The 22,160-nt window shown below is 42.0% G+C and overlaps 1 protein-coding gene across 1 annotated transcript in view; it reads right to left on the bottom strand.

The window, feature by feature from the left end:
* The window catches only part of LOC112236936 (protein FAM189A2), a 53,238-nt gene extending 35,303 nt beyond the window's left edge, over positions 1-17,935 (bottom strand). Inside the window, exons 1-2 of the mRNA XM_042331302.1 lie at positions 17,235-17,935; positions 7,043-7,099 (exon numbers count right to left, since the gene is read on the bottom strand). Of these exons, the coding sequence (XP_042187236.1) occupies positions 7,043-7,099; positions 17,235-17,531 (354 nt within the window). The 5' untranslated portion in view covers positions 17,532-17,935. The remainder of the gene's footprint in view (positions 1-7,042; positions 7,100-17,234) is intronic.
* Between the last annotated feature and the right edge of the window lie 4,225 nt (positions 17,936-22,160).

Below are 22,160 nucleotides of genomic sequence, written 5' to 3' on the forward strand. Positions count from 1 at the left end.
CTCTCCCAGTTTCCTGAAGTCATGTTTTGAAAACATGAACGAAGCAGAGCAGGAGGCTGACACGTCACAAGTAGAACAGACTAAAACTAACACCCTCGTTACACTAATAAGACCCTCCTTCTCCAAGTACTAGCTCTGTAAAGATACATTCTTGATGTTATCTGTTGTTTAGCAGATCTGTTACTTTTGATATATGGTGACGATAACAGATATCCTCAGATATCCAGTAAACGCAGTGCTGAATGAATCTCCATGTGGTCAGAGATATAGTGCCATCGAGCGACGTTTGGCCAGGAGGGCAGAGAGCTTGATCCACGACCTCCAGAACACAGACTAAGATAATTTGATCTTTCACATCATGAACTTTAAGTCAGATAGAGCAGTGGTTCACAACCTTTTTCAGGTACTGTACCACCAACTGAGTTTTGCTCTGCCCCAGACTAACCTTGAAGTACCCCCTCATGCGTATTTGTGACTCGTTTCAGGAAAATTGGAATCATTACATCACAGAGGAGCCAATTGAATGTTAACTTTTTAATTTTTTTAATCAAAATGCATTTTTGGGCAGAAATGCCTTCTGGAACATGTGTACTTTCATGTGCCTTAATTACAAACTTGTATGCCATCTGTAAATATGAATACAAGTGTTAAATTACATGCCTAGTTGGTTTAGCCACAGAAAAAGCGAGGAACCTTCCCGCTAGCCATGATTGGCTGAGATAATGAGTGGGCTGGACATGCCGAGAGATGAGTTCGGATTGGTCTGCCATGTAGCATGCTTCTGTCTATTTGAGCTGGTCAGTATGTGTAAGTAAATCCTTTCTAACGCTGCTTTGTTGAAGGATATCACGTAGTAGAACTGCGTAAGTGTTGCTCTCCACTTTCTGGAGGACCGAGTTTTGAAATCAGTGGAATTAGAGTATGATAGCTAAGAAAAAACACCTGTATACGGATTACATCTTTAAACTAAGTGCAACCATGGCATCCGTGACAGAGAGGGAGAAGCGTCTATCCATGTAAGATAGTCTAGCTAGCAACATTTTCAAATATTACACGTTTCTAATTTTGTCAGAAAGTCGTTTTCATTTCAAGTTAAAGTGTACTGTTAGCGAGCTAGCTAACGTTCGCTGACAGGCTCACTAGCTAATGTTACGTGTATGATCTGTGTAGTAATATTATTCGTATCTGCTTTGCTAGTTATTGTCTAACATTGGCTAGCTAACATTGAACCTGGTTGGTTAGCTACCTGCAGATTAATACTGGGTAGTAACATCATGAGCTGGGATTATGGTTCATTGCTTAGCTAGCTAGCTACATGTGTTAACAAAAGACTCCACTATGCAAGTAGCCATTAATGTTAGCTAGCTAGCTACATGTCTTAACAAAAGACTCCACTATGCAAGTAGCCATTAACGTTAGCTAGCTAGCTACATGTCTTAACAAAAGACTCCACTATGCAAGTAGCCATTAACGTTAGCTAGCTAGCTACATGTGTTAACAAAAGACTCCACTATGCAAGTAGCCATTAACGTTAGCTAGCTAGCTACATGTGTTAACAAAAGACTCCACTATGCAAGTAGCCATTAACGTTAGCTACCTAGCTACATGTCTTAACAAAAGACTCCACTATGCAAGTAGCCATTAACGTTAGCTAGCTAGCTACATGTGTTAACAAAAGACTCCACTATGCAAGTAGCCATTAACGTTAGCTAGCTAGCTACATGTCTTAACAAAAGACTCCACTATGCAAGTAGCCATTAACGTTAGCTAGCTAGCTACATGTCTTAGCAAAAGACTCCACTATGCAAGTAGCCATTAACGTTAGCTAGCTAGCTACATGTCTTAACAAAAGACTCCACTATGCAAGTAGCCATTAACGTTAGCTAGCTAGCTACATGTGTTAACAAAAGACTCCACTATGCAAGTAGCCATTTCAATAGAATGTTCATGATGTCACTGCGACAACTGTCGATAGACGTAGCTGGTAAATTCGCTCTAGCTATCTACTCCGATTTCAGAGCACTCTCGTCTGAGTGTGCCAGAGCGCAGAATAACTGACACATTTATGAACGCTCAACTCCTGTTGAATATGGCTGATGTCAGTAAACATTGGCAAAAAAACGTAATTCAATTATTGCCAGCAGCATAGTTGCAGTCACCAACACTCTGGATTACATGAAAACAGCCTAACCAGCTCTGCTAGGGGGAGTAAAATGTTCAGAGTGGGGTGTTCTCTCATTTGTGTCTGGAAGTAGCTAGCCAATGTTAGCCAGTTAGCTTGGGTGCTTGACTGCGTTTGTTAGGTCAGAACGTTTGGATCAACCCTACTCCTCGGCCAGAGTGTCCAGTGTGGCTCTGAACGCTTCGAGAGCAAAACACTGTGAATTTACTAAGGGACAATCTGAGTTTACGAACGCCCAGAACACACTCTGGCACTCCAGATTGAATTTACAAACACACCTGTAGTATAAACCAGCCTTTAGTCTTGAACTCTTTGGTTGTTTAGTAGATGGCCTCACATGTGAATCCTTAAAGAGATGGGTGGGGCTAAAGCTTAAGAGGGTGTGAACAAAGCTGAATGGGTGTAGACAAAGAAGAGCTCTCCAGTAGGTACCAAATATTCAAGGGCCATTTTTTATCAACTTTCAAAGCAGAATAACTTTCCCATTGTTCCTCAACTGTAATATATGATATACCATTTTCTAGCTTTGAGTCTCTACTTTTATCCAATGAAAAAACACAATTTCAAATGTTGCTACATAAGACCGAATAGAGCCGGTCGGTCACATTTCACCAGTAGGCCTATGGTCTCATGAGTCTTCTCAAGTACCCCCTGTGGATAATAATTATAATTATTCTAATAATAATAATACATGGAACTTACTGTGCATTCAGAAAGTATTCAAACCCTTTGACTTACACCACATGTTGTTGTTGATTAAAAAAAAGTAATTCTCACCATTCTCACCAATCTACACACATATAAATAAGAATTTGTTCTTAACGGACTTGCCTAGTTAAATAAAGGTAAACTAAATCAAATAAAAATGACAAAGTAAAAACATGCTTTTAGACATGTTTAAAAACTTGAAAATGAAACATAGAAATGAAACATCCTTTACATAAGTATTCACACCCCTGAGTCAATACTTAGTAGAATCCCCTTTGGCAGCGATTACAGCTGGATTGTGCAACATTTGGCCATTATTCTTTTCTAAATTCTTCAAGCTCTGTCAAAATGGTTGTTTATTATTGCTGGACAAACATTTTCAGGTCTTGCCATAGAATTTCAAGCAGACTTAAGTCAAAACTGTAACATGGCCACTCGTTCACTGTCTTCTTGGTAAGCAACTCCAGTGTAGATTTGGTTTTAGTTTATTGTCCTGCTGAAAGGTGAATTCATCTCACAGTGTCTGGTGGAAAGCAGAATGAATCAGGTTTTCAGCTTGGATTTTGGCGGTTCTTAGCTCCATTGTATCCTGAGAAACTCCCCAGTCCTTAACGATTACAAGCATATCCATAACATGATGCAGCCACCACTATGCTTGAACATATGGAGAATGGTACTCAGTAATGTGTTGTATTGGATTTGCCCCAAACATAACACTTTGTCTCCAGGACAAAACGTTTACTTCTTTGACACATTTTTTTGCAGTATTACTTAAGTGCCTAGTTGCAAACAGGATGCATGTTTTGGAATATTTTTATTCTGTACAGGCTTCCTTCTTTTCACTCTGTCAATTACAGTGTAGGTTAGTATTGTGGAGTAACTACAATGTTGTTGATCCCTCCTCAGTTTTCTCCTCACAGCCGTTAAAACTCTGTCACTGTTTTAAAATCACCATTGGCCTCATGATGAAATCCCTGAGTGGTTTACTTTCTCTCCGGCCTCTCCGAGTTAGGAAGGACGCCTGTATCTTTGTAGTGACTGGGTGTATTGATACATCATCAATAATTAAATGAATAACTTCACCAGGCTCAAAGGGATGTTTAATGTCTGCTTTTTAAATGTTTTACCCATCTACCAGTAGGTGCCCTTCTTTGAGAGGCATTGAAAAACCTCCCTGGTCATTGTGGTTGAATCTGTGTTTGAAATTCACTGCTCAACTGAGTGAACTTACAGATAATGGTATGTGTGGGGTACAAAGATGAGACTGTCATTCATAAATCATGTTAAATGCTATTATTGCACACAGAGTGAGTCCATGCAATTTGTAATGTGTCTAAGCACATGTTTACTCCTGAACTTATTTAGGCCATAACAAAGGGGTTGAATACTTATTGACTCAATACATTTCAGCTTTTCATTTTTAATTAATTGGCAAACATTTTGAAAAACAGGTTAAAAAAAAAATATATATATTTTTTTTAATGTATCAGTGTATGGGGAGGGAACCATCAGGGCTCAGAGAACCACTGAGCCTCTAGACTTTGTTCAGGGGTCTAAGGGACAATCTGGGGCCACTAGTGTTAGAGTTGGGTTAAAAAAATTGTTTTTTGGCTTTAAAACCGAGAAATCAAACCCATCAGATTACAAGGTGTTAAGGATTCAGGAGAACAGGAAATTTGACCACCAGTTTGGGTTTTTGAAACACAAAATCATCTGGTCTTTGTGAGGCAGGTGTCAAGAATATTTTGTTTTACTGGGCTTTGAGCTTTGATCCAAGAAAACAATGGGAACTGCAACAAGATATTGACTACTAACATGCTTTATCTGCTGTGTAGTCTACTGGTAAACAATTCTAAACATGATTAACCTGCCAGTGAAATGTGGCTCTTGAGAAGTTAAACTAAGCAAACGGACAGTGTGTCTTCAAGATCAAATTCAGTGAGCTACAAAAGCATTGGGACAGTGACACATTTGTTTTGTTTTGGCTCTGTACTCCGGCACTTTGGCTTTGAAATGATACAGACTGTCAGCTTTTATTTTAGGGTATTTTCATCCATATCATAGCCAACTGCTCTTAAACGCTAGTAAAACCAAATGCATGCTTTTCAACCGATCGCTGCCTGCACCCGCATGCCCGACTAGCATCACCACCCTGGATGGTTCCGACCTTGAATATGTGGACATCTATAAGTACCTAGGTGTCTGGCTAGACTGTAAACTCTCCTTCCAGACTCATATCAAACATCTCCAATCGAAAATCAAATCAAGAGTCGGCTTTCTATTCCGCAACAAAGCCTCCTTCACTCACGCCGCCAAACTTACCCTAGTAAAACTGACTATCCTACCGATCCTCGACTTCGGCGATGTCATCTACAAAATTGCTTCCAACACTCTACTCAGCAAACTGGATGCAGTTTATCACAGTGCCATCCGTTTTGTCACTAAAGCACCTTATACCACCCACCACTGCGACTTGTATGCTCTAGTCGGCTGGCCCTCGCTACATATTCGTCGCCAGACCCACTGGCTCCAGGTCATCTACAAGTCCATGCTAGGTAAAGCTCCGCCTTATCTCAGTTCACTGGTCACGATGGCAACACCCATCCGTAGCACGCGCTCCAACAGGTGTATCTCACTGATCATCCCTAAAGCCAACACCTCATTTGGCCGCCTTTCGTTCCAGTACTCTGCTGCCTGTGACTGGAACGAATTGCAAAAATCGCTGAAGTTGGAGACTTTTACCTCCCTCACCAACTTCAAACATCTGCTATCTGAGCAGCTAACCGATCGCTGCAGCTGTACATAGTCTATTGGTAAATAGCCACCCATTTTCACCTACCTCATCCCCATACTGTTTTTATTTATTTACTTTTCTGCTCTTTTGCACACCAATATCTCTACCTGTACATGACCATCTGATCATTTATCACTCCAGTGTTAATCTGCAAAATTGTAATTATTCGCCTACCTCCTCATGCCTTTTGCACACAATGTATATAGACTCCCCTTTTTTTCTACTGTTTTATTGACTTGTTAATTGTTTACTCCATGTGTAACTCTGTGTTGTCTGTTCACACTGCTATGCTTTATCTTGGCCAGGTCGCAGTTGCAAATGAGAACTTGTTCTCAACTAGCCTACCTGGTTAAATAAAGGTGAATTTTTTTTTTTTTTTAATAAATAAAAATTGTATCATTTTAAATCCAAAGTGCTGGAGTACAGAGCCAAAACCCCCAAATATGTGTCACAATACTTTTGCAGCTCACTGTAGATGCTCAACATATTTGTTGCCGATTTGGTCGTTTCTAGCGTGGCCATTTAGTCACAAGCGGTCTAGCAACCCCTCTAGCAACTAGAGATAAGCATGGGCGGCAGGTAGCCTAGTGGTTTAAGAGCGTTGGGCCAGTAATTGAAAGATCGCTGGTTCAAATCCCGAGCTACCTAGCTGAAACATCTGTCTGTGCCCTTGCGCAAGGCACTAAAATGTATAACCTCTGAACACTTACATCCTGGCAGACATGGCTGACTTAACACTATAATTGCAGTGCTTACTGAGGATTTGTCCCAGCTGTTTTTCATGGCACCACAGAATAGACCAAACCAAACCTCTATGGCTAAACGGATGGCATTCTCAGGACGTGACGACGAGTAGATCGTAATCAGGAAACACAGAGGCAAAATGGTCATATTAATTTAACTAGAGGAACATGATGGTCTATTGACATGGCTGTTTCTGAGGTATCCCTGGACATATATAGCCTTCCTGCAGGCTTGTAGAAACATTCTCACTGTTCAGTTCATATAGACGTTGAATCCTTTGTTGTCGTAATCATGTAAACATAAACAATTCTAAACTGTGGTGGTTTGAACCCTACCAGACCGTATACCAACGGGTATGACAAAACATTTTACTGCTCTAATTACGTTGGTAACCAGTTTATAATAGCAATAATGCACTCCTCCATGTTGTGAGGTTTGTGATATATGGCCAATATACCAATATACTCTGTGTTGCGTCGTGCTTAAGAACAGCCCTTAGCCGGGATATATTTGACATATACCACACCTCCTCATGTATATATATATATATATATATACACAGTACAGTACAGTACAGTTCTCTCATATATAAATGTCTGTGATGTATAGCCTACCAGCAGCAGCATGGGTCTCCTCCATGTTGTGAGGCCAACGATCCCTGACAGGATCACCTGGAGGAGAACAAGAAGAAGAACCCAGACACCAGTCAGCAATACATCCTGTGTACCACAGACATACAGACACCAGTCAGCAATACATCCTGTGTACCACAGACATACAGACACCAGTCAGCAATACATCCTGTGTACCACAGACATACAGACACCAGTCAGCAATACATCCTGTGTACCACAGACATACAGACACCAGTCAGCAATACATCCTGTATACCACAGACATACAGACACCAGTCAGCAATACATCCTGTACCACAGACATACAGACACCAGTCAGCAATACATCCTGTATACCACAGACACCAGTCAGCAATACATCCTGTATACCACAGACATACAGACACCAGTCAGCAATACATCCTGTATACCACAGACATACAGACACCAGTCAGCAATACATCCTGTATACCACAGACTTACAGACACCAGTCAGCAATACATCCTGTATACCACAGACATACAGACACCAGTCAGCAATACATCCTGTGTACCACAGACATACAGACACCAGTCAGCAATACATCCTGTGTACCACAGACATACAGACACCAGTCAGCAATACATCCTGTATACCACAGACATACAGACACCAGTCAGCAATACATCCTGTATACCACAGACATACAGACACCAGTCAGCAATACATCCTGTATACCACAGACATACAGACACCAGTCAGTAATACATCCTGTATACCACAGACATACAGACACCAGTCAGCAATACATCCTGTATACCACAGACATACAGACACCAGTCAGCAATACATCCTGTATACCACAGACATACAGACACCAGTCAGCAATACATCCTGTATACCACAGACAAACAGACATAAATCTCACCCACAACCACACACACATTAATGAACACACACACAGTCTTGTACAGCTAACCTTGTGAGGACACACATTTCAGTCCCATTCAAAATCCTATTTTCCCTAACCTTAACCCCTAACCCTAACCCATACTCTTACCCAAACCCTAAACTTAACTTTAATCCTAACCTTAACCCAAAAACCTAACCCTAGCTTCTAACCCTAACCTTAAACCTAACCCTAGATCATAACCCTAACCCTAAAACTAACCCTAACCTTAAACCTAACCCTAGCTCCTATCCCCAAAACTAACCCTAGCTCCTAACTCTTAACGTAATTCTAATCCTAAAACTAATTCTAGCCTTAACCCTAAACGCCCTAGAAAAAGCATTTGACCTCGTGGGGACTAACAAATGATCCTCTGGTGTCAATGTGTGTGCTCTAAATCTTCGTGCTTCCTGTTCTCCCCAGCTCCTTCATTGTGGTTCTGATATGGCTCTCATATAACCAGAGTTATCTGAACTATCTGACACTACCGACACAGGGACTGGAACCACCTTTCATACACCCAGGGGACTGGAGCCACCTTTCATAGACACAGGGACTGGAACCACCTTTCATAGACACAGGGACTGGAACCACCTTTCATAGACACAGGGACTGGAACCACCTTTCATAGACACAGGGACTGGAACCCCTTTCATAGACACAGGGACTGGAACCACCTTTCATAGACACAGGGACTGGAACCACCTTTCATTTACACAGGGACTGGAACCACCTTTCATAGACACAGGGACTGGAACCACCTTTCATAGACACAGGGACTGGAACCACCTTTCATAGACACAGGGACTGGAACCACCTTTCATAGACACAGGGACTGGAACCACCTTTCATAGACACAGGGACTGGAACCACCTTTCATAGACACAGGGACTGGAACCACCTTTCATTTACACAGGGGACTGGAACCACCTTTCATAGACAGGGACTGGAACCACCTTTCATAGACACAGGGACTGGAACCACCTTTCATAGACACAGGGACTGGAACCACCTTTCATAGACACAGGGACTGGAACCACCTTTCATAGACACAGGGACTGGAACCACCTTTCATAGACACAGGGACTGGAACCACCTTTCATAGACACAGGGACTGGAACCACCTTTCATAGACACAGGGACTGGAACCACCTTTCATAGACACAGGGGACTGGAACCACCTTTCATAGACACAGGGACTGGAACCACCTTTCATAGACACAGAAACACACAGGCCTATATCTGGATGATCTCTATAGTCCCAGTGGGTCTGATGATCTTAAAAAGGCTCTGGTCTTACTCTTCTAGTAGATAGTAGTATGATCCAAGTCGTTTCCAATACCATCAAAAACAGGCCTGTTAATTAAAGTACTGGACAGACAGTCTCTCTCCAGAGAAGACCAACTGAGACTTCTCCTCCTCCAAATACTCTGACCAGATTCTTGTCAAGCCAATCCACATGATTAAATCCACTGGTAATAAATGAGCATCTAGTGACAGCACCGCTGCAGTGGGTTTTGGGGGATGGAATCTTGCATCTCCCGGTGTGCCTACTCCGTTTGCACACTATCCCCTACATAGTGCACTATACTGACCAGAGCCCTATCCCTTACATAGTGCACTATACTGACTAGAGCCCTATCCCTTACATAGTGCACTATACTGACCAGAGCCCTATCCCCTACATAGTGCACTATACTGACCAGAGCCCTATCCCCTACATAATGCACTACATTGACCAGAGCCCTATTCCCTACATAGTGCACTATATTGACCAGAGCCCTATCCCCTACATATTGCACTATACTGACCATAGCCCTATCCCCTACATAGCGCACTATACTGACCAGAGCCCTATCCCTTACATAGTGCACTATACTGACCAGAGCCCTATCCCTTACATAGTGCACTACATTGACCAGAGCCCTATCCCCTACATAGTGCACTATACTGACCAGAGCCCTATCCCCTACATAATGCACTACATTGACCAGAGCCCTATCCCCTACATAGTGCACTACATTGACCAGAGCCCTATCCCCTACATAGTGCACTACACTGACCAGAGCCCTATCCCCTACATAATGCACTATATTGACCAGAGCCCTATCCCCTACACTGACCAGAGCCATATCCCCTACATAGTGCACTACATTGACCAGAGCCCTATACCCTACATAGTGCACTACATTGACCAGAGCCCCATCCCCTACATAGTGCACTACACTGACCAGAGCCCTATCCCCTACATAATGCACTATATTGACCAGAGCCCTATCCCCTACACTGACCAGAGCCCTATCCCCTACATAGTGCACTACATTGACCAGAGCCCTATCCCCTACATAGTGCACTACATTGACCAGAGCCCTATCCCCTACATAGTGCACTACATTGACCAGAGCCCCATCCCCTACATAGTGCACTACCCTGCTCATGGGAGTAGAGTGAATAGGACACCATTTGAGACAAAGCCTCTCTCTGCGTCCTCGTCTCCCCTCGTCTCCCCACCTCATCCAGTGGATAATTGACTCAATATGTGGCTGCTGCATATATATTATTTTATTTAACTAGGCAAGTCAGTTCAGAACAAAGTCTTATTTACAAAGACGGCCTAACCCGGACGACGCTGGGCCAACTGTGCGCCGCCCTATGGGACTCCCAATCACGGCCAGATGTGATTCAGCCAGGATTCGAACCAGGGACTGTAGTGACGCCGCTTACACAGAGATGCAGTGCCTTAGACCGCTGCGCGTATATGAGTCTCACCACTAACAGTTCTTGTATGGACTGAGCTGCCCTGCTTGTCATTGGATTGTTATGGTATTATATCCATTTCAGAGAGTTTCACCTATAGATTCTTGAAGTCCATGTGCAGTATGTTTTCAATTAGGGTTGTTTAGGTTCAGCTGAGGTGAATATTGACTTGTGAGAATGTTGTCAAATATAAGGTTGTGTACATTTTGTGTGGATGTTGTCTAAGGTTGTGGGAATGTTGTTTAAAGTTGTTGGAATGTTGTTAAAAAAAGTTGTCTGAAGGCTGTGTGAATGTTGTCTAAGGTTGAATGAATGTTTTCTGAATGTTGTCAAAAGGTTGTGTGAATGTTGTCTAAGGTTGAATTAATGTTTTCTGACTTACTCTGACATAATGAACCAAAGCAGAGAGTGCCTGCTTCCTTCAGCTTCCTCTGAAGGCTACAGCACCACACTTCCCAACAATAACTACAGAGTCACTCAACAGACCATAACTCCCTTACACAGATTTCCTGGAACATGGCAGTATGCTGTGTGAGTCGGTATGTTGGCTGAGGAGTGATTTGCTGGTGCACATTAAAAAAAGGACTTTAAACAGGAGAAGTTGCCATGTTTTTCACACAATATTACTCACTTTTCACAAATGTAGTAGTGCATTGGCCTACTTGACATCTACAAAGACCATGAGAAGCATACACCACCTTACAGTACTCCCTATAGATCAGTGTGAAAACCCTACAGTAGTCCCTATAGATCAGTGTGAAAACGCTACAGTAGGCCGTATAGATCACTGTGAAAACCCTACAGTAGGCCCTATAGATCAGTGTGAAAACCCTACAGTAGGCCCTATAGATCAGTGTGAAAACCCTACAGTAGGCCCTATAGATCAGTGTGAAAACCCTACAGTAGGCCCTATGGATCAGTGTGAAAACCCTACAGTAGGCCCTTATAGATCAGTGTGAAAACCCTACAGTAGGACCTATAGATCAGTGTGAAAACCCTACAGTACTCCCTATAGATCAGTGTGAAAACCCTACAGTAGGACCTATAGATCAGTGTGAAAACCCTACAGTACTCCCTATAGATCAGTGTGAAAACCCTACAGTAGGACCTATAGATCAGTGTGAAAACCCTACAGTACTCCCTATAGATCAGTGTGAAAACCCTACAGTACTCCCTATAGATCAGTGTGAAAACCCTACAGTACTGTCACGCCCTGACCTGAGTATTCTTTGTTTTCTTTATTGTTCTGGTTAGGTCAGGGTGTGACATGGGTGATGTATGTGTTTTTGTACTGTCTAGGGGTTTTGTAGGTTTATGGGGTTGTGTACCATCTAGGTGTTTATGTAGGTCTATGGTTGCCTAGATTGGTTCTCAATTAGAGGCAGGTGTGTATCGTTGTCTCTGATTGGGAACCATATTTAGGCAGCCATCTTCTTTGGGTATTTCATGGGTTATTGTCTATGTCTATGTGTTAGTTGCCTGTGTCAGCACTATATTTAGCTTCCCGTTCGTTTTGTTATTTTGTATAGTTTGTTTAGTGTTCGTCTTCATTAATAAATAGAAGATGTATTCATATCGCGCCTTGGTCTCCTCCATTCAACGAACGTGACAAGTAGTCCCTATAGATCAGTTGGAATACCTTACAGTAGTCCCTATAGATCAGTTGGAATACCTTACAGTACTCCCTATAGATCAGTTGGAATACCTTACAGTAGTCCCTATAGATCAGTTGGAATACCTTACAGTAGTCCCTATAGATCAGTTGGAATACCTTACAGTAGTCCCTATAGATCAGTTGGAATACCTTACAGTAGTCCCTATAGATCAGTTGGAATACCTTACAGTAGTCCCTATAGATCAGTTGGAATACCTTACAGTACTCCCTATAGATCAGTTGGAATACCTTACAGTACTCCCTATAGATCAGTTGGAATACCTTACAGTACTCCCTATAGATCAGTTGGAATACCTTACAGTAGTCCCTATAGATCAGTTGGAATACCTTACAGTACTCCCTATAGATCAGTTGGAATACCTTACAGTACTCCCCATAGATCAGTTGGAATACCTTACAGTACTCCCCATAGATCAGTTGGAATACCTTACAGTAGTCCCTATAGATCAGTTGGAATACCTTACAGTACTCCCTATAGATCAGTTGGAATACCTTACAGTAGTCCCTATAGATCAGTTGGAATACCTTACAGTAGTCCCTATAGATCAGTTGGAATACCTTACAGTAGTCCCTATAGATCAGTTGGAATACCTTACAGTACTCCCTATAGATCAGTGGGAAAAACCCTACAGTACTCCCTATAGATCAGTTGGAATACCTTACAGTACTCCCTATAGATCAGTTGGAATACCTTACAGTAGTCTGAGAGCTGCTCAGACAGAGCTGCTTCCTGTGCTTGGCCCTCCTATGTTGAACATAATAAACGGCTCTCTATCCACTGGATGTGTACCAAACTCACTAAAAGTGGCAGTAATAAAGCCTCTCTTGAAAAAGCCAAACCTTGACCCAGAAAATATAAAAAACTATCGGCCTATATCGAATCTTCCATTCCTCTCAAAAATTTTAGAGAAGGCTGTTGCTCAGCAACTCACTGCCTTCCTGAAGACAAACAATGTATACGAAATGCTTCAGTCTGGTTTTAGACCCCATCATAGCACTGAGACGGCACTTGTGAAGGTGGTAAATTACATTTTAATGGCATCGGACCGAGGCTCTGCATCTGTCCTCGTGCTCCTAGACCTTAGTGCCGCTTTTGATACCATCGATCACCACATTCTTTTGGAGAGATTGGAAACCCAAATTGGTCTACACGGACATGTTCTGGCCTGGTTTAGATCTTATCTGTCGGAAAGATATCAGTTTGTCTCTGTGAATGGTTTGTCCTCTGACAAATCAACTGTAAATTTCGGTGTTCCTCAAGGTTCCGTTTTAGGACCACTATTGTTTTCACTATATATTTTACCTCTTGGGGATGTTATTCGAAAACATAATGTAAACTTTCACTGCTATGCGGATGACACACAGCTGTACATTTCAATGAAACATGGTGAAGCCCCAAAATTGCCCTCGCTAGAAGCATGTGTTTCAGACATAAGGAAGTGGATGGCTGCAAACTTTCTACTATTAAACTCGGACAAAACAGAGATGCTTGTTCTAGGTCCCAAGAAACAAAGAGATCTTCTGTTGAATCTGACAATTAATCTTAATGGTTGTACAGTCGTCTCAAATAAAACTGTGAAGGACCTCGGCGTTACTCTGGACCCTGATCTCTCTTTTGAAGAACATATCAAGACCATTTCAAGGACATCTTTTTTCCATCTACGTAACATTGCAAAAATCAGAAACTTTCTGTCCAAAAATGATGCAGAAAAATTTATCCATGCTTTTGTCACTTCTAGGTTAGACTACTGCAATGCTCTATTTTCCGGCTACCCGGATAAAGCACTAAATAAACTTCAGTTAGTGCTAAATACGGCTGCTAGAATCCTGACTAGAACCAAAAAATTTGATCATATCTAGCCTCTCTACACTGGCTTCCTGTCAAAGCAAGGGCTGATTTCAAGGTTTTACTGCTAACCTACAAAGCATTACATGGGCTTGCTCCTACCTATCTCTCTGATTTGGTCCTGCCGTACATACCTACACGTACGCTACGGTCACAAGACGCAGGCCTCCTAATTGTCCCTAGAATTTCTAAGCAAACAGCTGGAGGCAGGGCTTTCTCCTATAGAGCTCCATTTTTATGGAACGGTCTGCCTATCCATGTCAGAGACGCAAACTCGGTCTCAACCTTTAAGTCTTTACTGAAGACTCATCTCTTCAGTGGGTCATATGATTGAGTGTAGTCTGGCCCGGGAGTGGGAAGGTGAACGGAAAGGCTCTGGAGCAACGAACCGCCCTTGCTGTCTCTGCCTGGCCGGTTCCCCTCTTTCCACTGGGATTCTCTGCCTCTAACCCTATTACAGGGGCTGGGTCACTGGCTTACTGGGGCTCTCTCATGCCGTCCCTGGAGGGGGTGCGTCACCTGAGTGGGTTGATTCACTGTTGTGGTCATCCTGTCTGGGTTGGAATACCTTACAGTACTCCCTATAGATCAGTGGGAAAACCCTACAGTAGTCCCTATAGATCAGTGTGAAACCCCTACAGTAGTCCCTATAGATCAGTTGGAATACCTTACAGTACTCCCTATAGATCAGTGGGAAAACCCTACAGTAGTCCCTATAGATCAGTTGGAATACCTTACAGTACTCCCTATAGATCAGTGGGAAAACCCTACAGTAGTCCCTATAGATCAGTTGGAATACCTTACAGTACTCCCTATAGATCAGTGGGAAAACCCTACAGTAGTCCCTATAGATCAGTGGGAAAACCCTACAGTAGTTCCTATAGATCAGTGTGAAACCCCTACAGTAGTCTCTATAGATCAGTGTGAAAACCCTACAGTAGTCCCTATAGATCAGTGTGAAAACCCTACAGTAGTCCCTATAGATCAGTGTGAAAACCCTACAGTAGTCCCTATAGATCAGTTGGAAAACCGTACAATATCTCAGAATACTCTTTAATCATTTCACATTCTTGGGAGGAACAAAAAAAAAAAAAAAATTGTGCTCAATCTGTTTGCTACCAGTAGAATCTGCAAAATGTCAGTTTCTCTCCAGAAGTATTTTCTGATGAAAGTGAAAGAGCCTAATATGCCTAACTGAAGTAGTCTGTCACAGTGGCTGAACAGATTACAACTAAACAGTGGCATTATTTTGGGGTTTGGCAGGCCTGACAGTCACCATTGCATTTAGTCTGAGTAGCAGTAGTAGCTAGACAAGCATGTAACCTCTGGGTTAAAGACTTAGAGATGTTAGAGAAGTCATTGTACAATGCACAGTCCCATTTTAAAAGAACAACGATGTTCAATGCTTAATGAACCCTTTATAAGGCCTATATAGATTCTTAACAAGTGAATCCATACTACTAGTTAGGCCTATGTAAAATGCTTATAACTGGTCCTTACACTGTAGCTCTGTCTTCTCTAAACTCTGTTGTAGGCTACAATTGTCTGTCTTCTCTAAACTCTGTTGTAGGCTACAATTGTCTGTCTTCTCTCAACTCTGTTGTAGGCTACAATTGTCTGTCTTCTCTAAACTCTGTTGTAGGCTACAATTCTCTGTCGTCTCTAAACTCTGTTGTAGGCTACAATTGTCTGTCTTCTCTAAACTCTGTTGTAGGCTACAATTGTCTGTCTTCTCTAAACTCTGTTGTAGGCTACAATTGTCTGTCTTCTCTAAACTCTGTTGTAGGCTACAATTGTCTGTCTTCTCTAAACTCTGTTGTAGGCTACAATTGTCTGTCTTCTCTAAACTCTGTTGTAGGCTACAATTGTCTGTCTTCTCTAAACTCTGTTGTAGGCTACAATTGTCTGTCTTCTCTAACCTCTGTTGTAGGCTACACTTCTCTGTCTTCTCTAAACTCTGTTGTAGGCTACAATTCTCTGTCTTCTCTAAATTAAAGCATGGGTGACCTGAGATCAGTCTGTTGCAGAGAGAGGGAGAGCATTATAAAGTATTTTAGGAGTCGTGAGGCGATAAGGTTTCTCCTCATAACCAGGTTAGAATCGATGGGTCTGAGAGGAGATGTATATCAGGCAGCAGGAAGGGATGCTCAACAAGCAATCTAGCCTTTTATTACACTATTATATAAACCAAGATGGAGAAAGACCAGGGGTTGTATCCCACAATGACACCCTATTCCCTATTATTTAGTGCAATACTTTTGACCAGGGTCCAGAAAGATTACACTATGTAGGGAATAGGGTACAATTTAGGACATCAACCAAGATGGACACCCTGGAGAAATAAATATCAAAGCTCCGGGTTTGGTTCAGAACAAGTAGTCCTACATCAGAATGTGTTTTCCAAGAGAAACATTAGCCACAATGTGGGGATTTGAGATTAGCTTCCTGGGGGGTGAAGACAGTCACAGACCAGGAAATGCCTAGTGGTACTGGTGAGTAATAACTAGGCTATAGCCCTTGACCCTGATACTGACATTCATGACAATAGGACAGTAGTCATCCCTTATTTGGACTGACTGATTTATAAAGAGACAGATTTGGATTGAAACTTTATTTCTACCAAGTCATTTCTGACAACCAGGTCCACTCACATAGTATCCTACTGCAGGTGTTACCAACATAAACCACCCTAAAATAATGTCACCTGTCAACACACACGTAGCCTTATACTACGGGACAATCTAAAATAGCGTCTAGATACGACACCAGGCTAGAGCACGATCATGTCTGTTTCTGGTGGATTTGATTGGCTAAATCCCCCTAACCAGAGTGTCATTTGCGTAATAGTTCCAGAACTGCTACACTACCTGTTGATAAGAGTAGCTATCATAGACCAAGAACACGGAGAGTCATTCAAATACTGCCATTTTATTAATTCATTATCTGTGGGTGTTGTTAACAAACCTAGAATGCAACTATACTCACTGAAGACCCAGCCCAGAAAGGGCATGAGTTTCGGATGGGTGGAGAGCTACTGAGGGAGAGAGCTCCGAAGGAGAGCGCGACCATGGAGCAGCCGAGAACCAGCTGCAGTAATCCGAGGGAGAGCAGCGGGCGGCCGGGGAGCAGCGCTGGGAGCAGCCTCGACTGAGAACCAGGCATGCGAGAGGCAGATATGCAGCGGGGCGGCCGGATCCTGAACGTCGGGTCTGCCAACTGAGAGGCCAGCGGAACCCTGGTTACAGAGCAACACGATCCGGGGAGAACTACCGGGAGAGACATTGGAGACGCGCAAGCGGAGAAAGGACAGCAAACTACCGAACGTGGATCGAACGTGAACTCCAAGCTAGGAGGCGGTTGATCATTTTAGTTTTGATCCCTAATTAAAGCGGACATCTGTCAGTTGAGTTCGTGGATCTTAGTGTCATTACGCATGGTCGTATCGAGGTGGCTGAGTTTGAAGTTTTAAAATAACTGCTCTCTGTGACCAGAGCTAGGATTGCGTTTCACATATTTTGGCAGAGGCACAAGAAGGGCGGTGGAGGAGAGGCGGGGGTGCGTGGGAATAGGCCACACATCCCCGACCCCGACTGTTAGGACCGAAGGGTTGAGGGCAGAGAGGGGATATTATGCTGTCAAATGAATCAATGATTTCATTCCTACTTCTGCAGGTAGATTTTATTTTGAGTCAACGCCTTCGTCATTATTTGTACAGAAAATTAATTGATAAAGGAGATTCATTAGGCTACGTCTTATTAATTGTATTTTGATGACAACTTAACTGAATAAAATGTAAATTCGTAAAAACGAGATTCTCTCTCCAGATGATTGCTTTGATGTCGATGTTGTGCTTTCATACAAGAGATTAACTAAACACATTCCCCATCACATATTTATATGGATATGTCATTATCACATTCCTTTACTTATATTTGTGCGTATAAAGGCAGTTGTTGTGACATTGTTAGATTACTTGTTAGATATTGCTGCACTGTCGGGAACTAGAAGCACAAGCATTTTTCGCTACACTTGCAATAACATCTGCTAACCATGTGTATGTGACCAATAACATCCGCTAACCATGTGTATGTGACCAATAACATCTGCTAACCATGTGTATGTGACCAATAACATCTGCTAACCATGTGTATGTGACCAATAACATCTGCTAACCATGTGTATGTGACCAATAACATCTGCTAACCATGTGTATGTGACCAATAACATCTGCTAACCATGTGTATGTGACCAATAACATCTGCTAATCATGTGTATGTGACCAATAACATCTGCTAACCATGTGTATGTGACCAATAACATCTGCTAACCATGTGTATGTGACCAATAACATCTGCTAACCATGTGTATGTGACCAATAACATCTGCTAACCATGTGTATGTGACCAATAACATCTGCTAACCATGTGTATGTGACCAATAACATCTGATAACCATGTGTATGTGACCAATAACATCTGCTAACCATGTGTATGTGACCAATAACATCTGATAACCATGTGTATGTGACCAATAACATCTGCTAACCATGTGTATGTGACCTGTATGTGACCAATAACATCTGCTAACCATGTGTATGTGACCTGTATGTGACCAATAACATCTGCTAACCATGTGTATGTGACCTGTATGTGACCAATAACATCTGCTAACCATGTGTATGTGACCTGTATGTGACCAATAACATCTGCTAACCATGTGTATGTGACCTGTATGTGACCAATAACATCCGCTAACCATGTGTATGTGACCAATAACATCTGCTAACCATGTGTATGTGACCAATAACATTTGATTTGCTCTAATCTCACACTCCCCTACCCTTACAGAGCAACATTTGTTGAGATGATTGTCTGTAATATGTGTAACCTTTTTACACACACAACACTAATGTTAACAGAAGCTGATGTTCTGGTGAAAGAACGTATTAAAATTAAGATAATTTTATTGGTCAATTGCACACAAAGTCCATCTGAAAATTGACTTCTGCTTTAAACCCAAACCCTCTGAAAGACATACACATACAAACATACATACAAACCATACATACATACATCTGAAAGACACACACACACACACACACACACACACACACACACACACACACACACACACACACACACACACACACACACACACACACACACACACACACACACATACATACATACATACATACATACATACATACATACATACATACATACATACATACATACATACATACATACATACATACATACATACATACATACATACATACATACATACATACATACATACATACATACATACATACATACACATACATACATACATACATACATACATACATACATACATACATACATACATACATACATACATACATACATACACACATACATACATACATACATACATACATACATACATACATACATACATACATACATACATACATACATACATACATACATACATACATACATACATACATACATACATACATACATACATACATACATACATACTGTACATACAGTTGAAGTCAGAAGTTTAGATACACTTAGGTTGGAGTCATTAAAACTTGTTTTTCAACCACTCCACAAATGTCTTGTTAACAAACTATAGTTTTGGCAAGTCGGTTAGGACATCAACTTTGTGCATGACATAAGTCATTTTCCCAGCAATTGTTTACAGACAGATTATTTCACTTATAATTCACTGTTTCACAATTCCAGTGGATAAAAAGTTTACATACACTAAGTTGACTGTGCCTTTAAACAGCTTGGAAAATTCCATAAAACGATGTCATGGCTTTAGAAGCTTCTGATAGGCTAATTGACATAATTTGAGTCAATTGGAGGTGTACCTGTGGATGTATTTCAAGGCCTACTTTCAAACGCAGTGCCTCTTTGCTTGACATCATGGTAAAATCAAAAGAAATCATCCAAGACCTCAGAAAAGAAATTGGACACCTCCACAAGTCTGGTTCATCCTTGAAAGCAACTTCCAAACGCCTGAAGGTACCACACTCATCTGTACAAACAATAGTACTCAAGTATAAACACCATGGGACCCCACAGCCGTCATACTGCTCAGGAAGGAGACGCGTTCTGTCTCCTAGAGATTAACGTACTTTGGTACGAAAAGTGCAAATCAATCCCAGAACAGCAAAGGACTTGTGAAGATGCTGGAGGAAACCGGTACAAAAGTATCTATATCCACAGTAAAAACGAGTCCTATATCAACATAACCTGAATGTCCGCTCAGCAAGGAAGAAGCCACTGCTCCAAAACCGCAATAAAAAAGCCAGACTATGGTTTGCAACTGCACATGTGGACAAAGATTGTACTTTTTGGAGAAATGTCCTCTGGTCTGATGAAGCAAAAAAATAACTGTTTGGCCACAATGACCATTGTTATGTTTGGAGGAAAAAGGGGAGGCTTGCAAGCCGAAGAACACCATCCCAACTGTGAAGCACGGGGGTGGCAGCATCATGTTGTGAGGTTGCTTTGCTGCAGGAGGGACTGGTGCACTTCACAAAATAGATGGCATCATGAGGCAGGAAAATTATGTGGATATATTGAAGCAACATCTCAAGACATCAGTCAGGAAGTTAAAGCTTGGTCGCAAATGGGTCTTCCAACTGGACAATGACCCCAAGCATACTTCCAAAGTTGTGGCAAAATGGCTTAAGGACAACATAGTCAAGGTATTTGATTGGCCATTACAAAGCCCTTACCTCAATCCTATAGAACATTTGTGGGCAGAACTGAAAAAGCATGTGTGAGCAAGGAGACCTACAAACCTGACTCAGTTACACCAGCTCTGTCAGGAGGAATGGGCCAAAATTCACGCAATGTATTGTGGGAAGCTTGTGGAAGGCTACCCGAAACGTTTGACCCAAGTTAAACAATTTAAAGGCAATGCTGCCAAATACTAATTGAGAGTATGTAAACTTATGACCCACTGGGAAGGTGATGAAAGAAATTAAAGTTGAAATAAATCATTCTCTCTACTATTATTCTGACATTTCACAGTCTTAAAATAAAGTGGTGATCCTAACTGACCTAAAACTGGGAATTATTACTCGGATTAAATGTCAGGAATTATGATCAACTGAGTATAAATGTATTTGGCTAAAGTGTATGTAAACTTCTGACTTCAACTGTACATACACTATATAAAAGTATATAGTCACCCCTTCAAATTAGTGGATTCGGCTATTTCAGCAACACAAGTTGCTGACAGGTATATAAAATCACACAGCAATTTCCATAGACATACAGTACATTGGCGGTAAAATGGCCTTACTGAAGAGCTGTGACTTTCAACGTGGCACCGTCATAGGATGCCACCTTTCCAACAATTCAGTTCTTTAAATTTCTGCCCTGCTAGAGCTGCCCTGGTCAACTGTAAGTGCTGTTATTGTGAAGTGGAAACGTCTAGGAGCAACAACGGCTCAGCCTCGAAGTGGTAGACCACACAAGTTCACAGAATGAGACCGCCAAGTGCTGAAGCCCGTAGCGCGTAAAAATCATCTGTCCTCAGTTGCAACCCTCACTACCGAGTTCCAAACTGCCTCTGGAAGCAACGTCAGCACAATAACTGTTAGTCTGGAGCTTCATGAAATGGATTTCCATGACTGATCAGCCGCACAGAAGCCTAAGATCACCATGCGCAATGCCAAGCGTCGGCTGGAGTTACCTGCCCGAAATGCATAGTGCCAACTGTAAAGTTTGGCGGAGAAGGAATAATGGTCTGGGTCTGTTTTTCATGGTTCGGGAAACTGTTATGCTACAGCATACAATGACATTCTAGATGATTCTGTGCTTCCAAATTCGTGGCAACAGTTTGGGGTAGGCCCTTTCCTGTTCCAGCATGACAATGCCCCGTGCACAAATTGAG

Source organism: Oncorhynchus tshawytscha, linkage group LG12 (assembly GCF_018296145.1).
Source record: "Oncorhynchus tshawytscha isolate Ot180627B linkage group LG12, Otsh_v2.0, whole genome shotgun sequence".
Classification (NCBI taxonomy): Eukaryota; Metazoa; Chordata; class Actinopteri; order Salmoniformes; family Salmonidae; genus Oncorhynchus; species Oncorhynchus tshawytscha.